This window comes from Octopus bimaculoides, chromosome 2 (genome assembly GCF_001194135.2).
Source record: "Octopus bimaculoides isolate UCB-OBI-ISO-001 chromosome 2, ASM119413v2, whole genome shotgun sequence".
Lineage (NCBI taxonomy): Eukaryota > Metazoa > Mollusca > Cephalopoda > Octopoda > Octopodidae > Octopus > Octopus bimaculoides.
In genome coordinates this window covers 298278-306302 of record NC_068982.1, presented here as the reverse complement: position 1 = coordinate 306302, position 8025 = coordinate 298278, and the positions used below count along the sequence as shown (strand labels likewise).

The following is an 8025-nucleotide window of genomic DNA, read 5'->3' as shown; positions in this document are numbered from 1 at the left end:
CCCCACCCCCCTCCCTATTCTCCTTATCTGACCCATCTATCATCTATTCCCCAGCATGAAAAAACTCTAGGCTGGGAACCAGTATTATAGTGATGGAGATGTCATGTCTGCTGTTGATGACTTTTTTGACCGACAGGATGAGAGCTTCTTCATCAATGGGATCCAAGAACCGCAACACTGATGGAAGACGCATGTGCGACTATGTTGAAAAATAAACTTCATCTTTATCAACTTTTGAACTTTTCAGTTGACCTTCATATATATATATATATATACATGTATATATATATATATATATACACACACATATCTGTAGATATACATATATATATAAATATATCATCATCATCGTTGTTGTCGTTATTTAACGTTCGCTTTCCACACTGGCATGGGTTGGATGGTTTGACTGAGGGCTAGCAAACCAGAAGACTGCACCAGGCTCCAATCTGATCTGGCAGTTTCTACAGCTGGATGCTCTACTATATCATGCAATAAAATAACATACATTAGAATGAATTAAAAATTATATAAACACATTTTACAAAAAATATATATACCTTACCTCTTATTAACTGTGGGGAAAGAAGATAATATTAATCAACGCTACACGTGTTTCTGCGCTGGTGGTTTGTTTTACCAGGCTATATCTAATACATAAATCCACCAATGCGTCCTCAGGTGATTTTTCTTTATTATTATTATTAACAGATCCTACTTAATCATACAAATTCTAAGATATCTTCATTAAAAATAATATCTCTCTATATATAACTTCCTAATATGTTTACAAAATTTAAAAGTTTAAATATATATATATATATACACACAGTTTGCAAACATATACATAAAAAGCACCCAGTACACTCTGTAAAGTGGTTGGCATTAGGAAGGGCATCCAGCCATAGAAACCAAGCCAAATGAGACAACTAAAACCTGGTGTAGTTTTTCGGCTTACCAGGTCCGAATCCAATGTTGGGGAAGACAGATGCAGAAGAGATTGGGGCGGTGATATTCATCCTTCTTTCTCATTAACTGTCTCAAAAGACAGATAGGAGCAAAGAAATGCAGTTCAACCTTGTTTCTTTCTTTAGATTTTATAGTAGATTTAGAATTTTTACAATTTTAGATTTTATATTCAGAGATATGAAAACACTATTGGAGAGTAATTGAAGAGTTAATCAAAAATCAATACGTTTCATTTTCACTTTTATGCAAATATCAGTTGGCAATCCATTAGTTTTAATACTTTAATGTAAACAAACAATCGATGACATGTATAAACCGTATTTAGGCCAAATATACTTTCACACACACACATATATATTTAATGTTGATTCTTTAATTTCATTTTTTTTTTTCCTGATATATGGTCCATTAATTTATCAACGTGTACATGATTAATAAAATCTTTGAAGACGTCTTCTAGAGACGACTAAATTGTTAATAGAATTGTTATTACATAATTCAATTTACAACGTATTCAGTGCTTTATCAATTGATCTCGGTGCTTTATCAATTTACTTAATCCTTATGAAATGCTCGCATTCAAATTATTTCATTTAATAAGTAACCAAATTCAAGTCTAAAATTAAATCGTTTTTAATAATACTTTTTTTTTTTAAGCTATGACGAAAAGTACAGTCTGACCTCTTAATATTTTAAATGTTTATATAAAATCAATTAGTTGTAAAAGAAAGCCATTTAAGTGTGTAAAAAGTTTTGGGGGTAAATTTTTGCCGTTTTTTTTATATCCATGTAATTTTTTTAATACATATTTTTCAAGAAATTTTAGGGAGATACGTGTTTGAACGTGTAGAATACGATTATAGTGATGAATTTTTGTAAATATTTTTATATTCATTCAGAAAGTAAATAATCAATGAACTGATGCAAATATTTTGGAGGATATTTTACAATATGTCCTCTTCCTGTTGTGACAAACATCAATGCTTGTGTGTAAAATGTTAACATGTTCGAAATCTACACACACAAAAAGCTGTCTTTGGAAATTCCAGGTGGATGTGTCCGAATAAGATATTAATTATATTTGGGGATCTAACCGAGATACAATATTTAAAAGTTAAGGAAATTAGTCGGAGTGGGGCAGTAAAACAAGGTGGACCTTAATCCTGCTCTAATCATACAAACACTGGAATTTTTTCTTTTCTTTTCTATTTATTTTGATAGCAAAAAAAAAAAACCTTAATAAGGCCAATCAACAGATACTATAAAGATGTTATGTCCCTTAAAGTTTTCAGAAAAGATTTATTACAGAATCGTAATTTTATTTCCATGAGGATAACACGCGGATAGGAGTAAATGTATAAACATTGAAGTAATTTATAACTTATTGTTACATATAAATGAAAAAAAACACATCGTAAATATTATGAGAAGTGAGAATAAAAAAAACTTGAAGCTTATTGATTGTCTTCTTGTTGTAAAAGACAAACAAATAGCGTCATTATTTATAAAATATGCCAAATGTTTTTTTGCTAATTTACTTACGTTTTGTCTTGATTACTGGAAAGGTACCGAATCCAGGGACATGACTGTGTTTGTTGATATGTGTTAGTAGTCTCGTCGTGTGAATTGGGTTTAAGGGTTCCGTAACAGAAACAAAACGAGATGACAACAAAATAAAGGCATGTTATGTTTATTATTGTTGTTGGTGCTGTTAATGAAAAGCACAAAAACCGACCACGGGATGGTTTGTAACCACCCATTAAGACTCGTACATAATCCTGGTCAGAAAATACTAGTCGTCACTGATGATACTCTTTATATGGTTAACCTGCTTAAACTCTAAACTGACCCATGTTCTATTATTTGGATTTTGTTCTTTGGTCACACTAAAAAAACTGTGTCGTCGGTCGATTTCGTAAATTGTTTAAACACTGGATTTACAAGTTTATCACAAACAATAACATCCGTCCTTAATTTTGTTATACAATTCGTATAACTTACATGAGCTCTTTTTTTTTTTGATAATAATTTTACATGATTTAGTCTGCTTTATCACGTTACCCACAACAATCTTCCGATATTTCCTTTTTCTTTTGTTTCTCTTTCTTCGCCTGAATCACGTCCTTTACTTATTTCACCTCGGTTGAAATTACACGGTGAAAATGCAAATAATGACAAGAAGTGCATTAAAATAAAAACCTATTAATATAATTTGTCGGTCACGACAACCGAGACCAACGTAAAAACTGAATTGTTAAAGCGATCAACGATTCTCGATGAAACAAAGTGCACGAAATGAAGTAAATGACGAAATGAGAGAGGGGAGTGAGAGGAGATGAAACCCGCGTAAACTAATAAAGGGAGGGAAAATAAGAAGAAGCAGAGGAGGAAGAGAGAGACTGGTGAGTGTCAACTTGAGATTTATCTCACGTGATGTTTACAAATGTCTGCGATTCGTTGAAATGTGACACACACTCCAAAGAAAGTTATAGGAAAGCGAGACGTGTCCATAGTGATGTCATTTCCGCTGCTTCATTGCTGGGGTTTTTTTCCACGGATTTCTTACATTAACTTTTATAAGTTTTCTTTAAACTTAAAATGTCAAACTTTTGCATTTGTCCATTTGTCCATTTGTACATGATTGAGATTTGATAATAAAAGTTATTTTATCGGCTGAAACATTTTGTTTTATTCTCACCGCACGTGCTTTGCATGACGTTGTTTCCACGTTGGCAAAAGTTTGCAATTAATGTTTTGAGTTTTCTGTAAAGTTTAATTACATGACTTGTCCGTTTCATTTTTCTAAATTCTGCATCGGCTGGAATAGTTGTTGTTTGTTTTTCTTTTTCTTTTTCTTTTTTTGACTAACCCTAAAAGTCTGAAAAATTACGAAGTGAGTTATTAGTAATAAGCAACACCCCCCACAGCTCACCCTAGAAACCTGAAGCGTTACAACTGTAAACCTCTAATGTTTTTTTTTTTTTTATGTCTTAAGACGATAAGACATGGTTTAAGATAGTTTTACTGCTATTTCTACCTAATTCAAAGATCATGTCTCCAACAATGGCATATTAATTGAATAATCTGTAAGCGTAATTAATTTTACATTTTTTTCACTTAAAAAATATTTATTCCTCGCCAAAGTATTTCAGATGTTTGATTTTCTGAATAAGAATTATATATGTACCAAAGTACTGAGTTTAGATAGATTTCAAATAAAATATTAACATACTTTCCATTTTCTAGAGAGAATTTATGAGCAAAAATAGAATGTTCTAAAAATAAACGTAATTAAGGTTAGAGGCATCGATAACACCCAAACAGAATTAATATGGTTTTTGTTAGGGTTTTTTTCAAATATAAAATATCAATTTTATTAATATTTATTTTGAAAATCTTTTATTGATTTCCTAATAAAATTATTTATAAATTAAAATTACGTTCAATTTTATAAAAACAAATATTGAGTTCGGTTTGCAAGATTCTTGACGTGAATTTGTGAGTTAAAATAAATCTTGTGTCTTGCGGGAAATCACTACGCCAGAATTTGAAGAGAGAAGGCATGGAATTGACGAGGCCACGAATAGCGACGAAAGGATTCTGATAAGCAACCAAATGACTGTTTAGCCAAGCTCATTAAACAAACAATCGACTAGTTAGTTGGTTAGATATTTAACTGATTGACTAACAATAAAGAAATGATATTAAACCAATGCGTGTGTTTATTATTAATGACGAAATGACTGTCCCAAGACAATAGTTTAAACCAAGCTACTATAGACTTCTTTAACAATGCCCCGACCCAATATATTGTTTCTTACACTGAATTCCTCTTGTAAAAGTGTATGGCTTAGTGTTTAGGGGAGTTGGCTCAGAATCGTAAGTTTGATAATCGGTAGTGCGTTGTGTCCTTGAGCAAGACACTTATTTCATGTAGTTCCAGTCCACTCAGCTGGCAAAAATGTGTAGTACCAGTATTTCAAAGGACTGGCCTTATCACATTCTGTCACGCTGAATCTCCCTAAGAACTACGTTAAGAACTTGCACATCAGCTTCACGAGCAGGCTATTCCATTGCTCAGATCAACCGGTACCCTTATCATTGTAAACAACAGAGTACCAAAAAAACAAAAACCAAGTCCAACAGAATGACAGTTTATTCTAAAGAGAAACCAGTGGTTGTATCCCGTTTCTGAGACGTGTTTAGGAATGTGCCGAGTGCAAGTCATTTTCATCTCTTAATTCATGGCTTTGTTTTGTTTTCATTTGCAACAAAATTGAAATTCTTTAATTGCAAAGAGAGGTCAACACAAACAGAAAGCTCTCAGTTACTTTTGAGTAGGAATCACATATAAAGCAATCAATGATTGACTTAGCAAATATCTCTTGCTCCTGGAAATCATTGTGATAGTCATTAGAAATGTAATGATTTATATTATTAGTTCAAAGAGCCCTTTATTTGCATTATTACAATGTAAGATATAACTTCTTTGAGTTGTTGTTGTACACAAATCATTTGCCATTCTGTCATCCATACTGTGTAGGTAGCTAAGTTCAACTTTTGTTGACTGCTAGAACAGATGGAAAAAAAGGAGAGAGAAAGAATAAGATAATTTAGACAAATAGAGAGGGTGAAAGTTATGTAGTTGCACAACGACAGGTCATATGTGAAGTACTTCTTTTGGTCAGGGACCAAGCGTAAAGAGGATTTGGGATTCTGCATTTATCCTTTTTTCTATCTAAATTAAGTTGGGCCAAACAAAGGATTTTCCAAAAAGGCTACAACAGTTGACACTCAAATTTCCTACAGCAAAGGCCAAGAACTTATAGAAAAATGTAGATTTGGTTTCGCATCCTCAGAATCCAGAAAGCTAGTCATGACAGGAACTTTTTCAACTTAATTTCAATGGATTTTGCACTAAATCCAACTCATCATTATAGAACTGAATTTATTTTCCATTGCTGTCCAATTTCATTTTCTGAAAATTGTGGAGGCTTTTGCTCTTCACCATCACCAGCAAGAACTGATGACTGTTTCTCAAACATTGCAACAATGATGACCTTTCTCTTTCAATTTTCCAGCTTGCACAGAAAGACTTTCAAAGGAATACATGAATTTTTTGATGTTTGCATTCTTTCCTTGCATTTATAGATTCAGTTTATTCAAATGCACAAAATGTCAACCAAACAAGCAAGATACATGCTTGTTTCTATCCTCCAACCATCAACTCAAATAAGTTACTGTTTCATTTCCTTTTGAAAGCCATCGAACATTTGTATGAGAAAGAAGAGACTGATGACTTATAGCTATGTTAATACATAATTGCTGGAAAATTTGACAAAATTGATCATTTGGATTGTTTAATCAGAAACCTTCTCTTGTGGAGTTGGCAGTGCTTTTAAGATGAGTTGCCTAACAAAGGGTCATACAATGAATGCCTTTTCTCTTTTGGTTCTTATGTTTTCACACAAACTTGAAATCCAGATTTTGTCCCCAACATAACTGGTGCTTCATCTGTACAATACCCACAAAAGATATTCATTTCTTGTAATGTTCTTGTTGAATCCAGCTTCATCTTTTTGAGAGCATTCACTTCTGGAAATGTTGCTTTGACTTTAATAGTTTCTGTAATAAGAACTCCTTTGCAATCAGAGAAAATAGGGCAATATCCACCATGCAAGACTTGGATATGCTTTTGACATTTCCCTAGTGACACAACTGCAGAAGTAACTAGGCAAAAGTAAACCAAGCTTTCGACAGAGTTTCACACTCTTGTTATCTGTTAGTCTCAAAGGCAATTAGGAGTAGACAAGTGGCTTGTTACAGCTGCTGTGCAAGTCATGTATAGCAGAGCTGCCAGTAGGGTGAGAGTCGGCTACGAATACAGGTCGATTGATCAAGTTTTTATGCTGGTTTGAGTAAATCAACACCTTCATTAGAAATCGATTACAAAATCCTTTATTTGGTATTCAAGGTGTTCACCAGGGCTCAGATCTCAGTCCCTTCCTATTTATCATAGTCTTCCAGGCTGTAACAGAAGAATTTAAAACTGGATGTTCCTGGGAACTACAATATACGGATAACCTTACTCTTATAACAGAATTTGTATTGGAACTGGAGAAGAAATTCCAGGTATGGAAGCAAAACCTGGAATCAGTGGGCCTTAAAGTTAATCTAGAAAAGACCAAAGTCGTTAACAAGACTCTCTTTCTATCAGGTAAATGGCCCTACTCAATATATATGAAAGGTGTTGGAAGAAATTCTATTCATTAGTGCAGTGGGATCACAGGAAGGTTAACAGAGAAAGTCATCTTCACACAGGAATTAGACTCTCTCAAATCCCAGGAAGCTCCCTTGAGGTTGTAGATAGTTTCTATTACCTAGGTGACCAAATTAGCAGTGACAGAGGATGTTCTGGAAGAATTGTTGTTTGAATAAGAACGGAAGTTTAGAGAGCTATTACCTCCATTGGCAACAAAAGACCTCTCAGAGTGAAAAGCATATTGTATGATGCTTGTGTACAAATGGCTATATTTCATGGTAGTGAGATGTGGGCCCTGGATGCAGATGATATACATAGATTGAAGAGAAATGAAGCTAGTATGCTGCAAATGACATGCAACATCAGTGTGCATGTTCAACAAAAGAGCTGAGAGGAAAGCTGAGCATAAGAGAGAGATCAGATGTAGCCAGCAAGAGAGAAAGACTATGTTATGAATGAAGACAGCTGTATAAAGAAGTAGCCAGTGGATTGCTAACAGTACCATCCGAGCGGGATCACTGCCAGAGCAGTGGTCTCGCAGGTAAAAAGCACCATTTGAGTGTTTCCAGCTTCGCCTTACTGGCACTTGTGCCGGTGGCATGTGAACAAAACATTGGCTGACTCCTGTGCAGGTGGCACGTAAAAAACACCATTTGAGTGTGGCCGTTGCCAGTACCACCAGACTGGCCCTCGTGCTGGTGGCACATAAAAAACACCCACTACACTCTCGGAGTGGTTGGCATTAGGAAGGGCATCTAACATGGATCATACCATCAAACCCACCACATAGCATACTA

At 34.2% G+C, this 8025-nt stretch overlaps 1 protein-coding gene across 2 annotated transcripts in view; it reads right to left on the bottom strand.

The window, feature by feature from the left end:
• Positions 1 to 3355, bottom strand: part of LOC106870753 (eukaryotic translation initiation factor 2-alpha kinase 3) — a 58471-nt gene extending 55116 nt beyond the window's left edge. The window contains exon 1 of one of the 2 annotated variants that reach the window (XM_014916948.2): positions 2509 to 3355. In XM_014916948.2, the coding sequence (XP_014772434.1) occupies positions 2509 to 2726 (218 nt within the window). In that variant the 5' untranslated portion in view covers positions 2727 to 3355. The remainder of the gene's footprint in view (positions 1 to 2508) is intronic. The other variant, XM_014916949.2, reaches the window with a different exon arrangement.
• Between the last annotated feature and the right edge of the window lie 4670 nt (positions 3356 to 8025).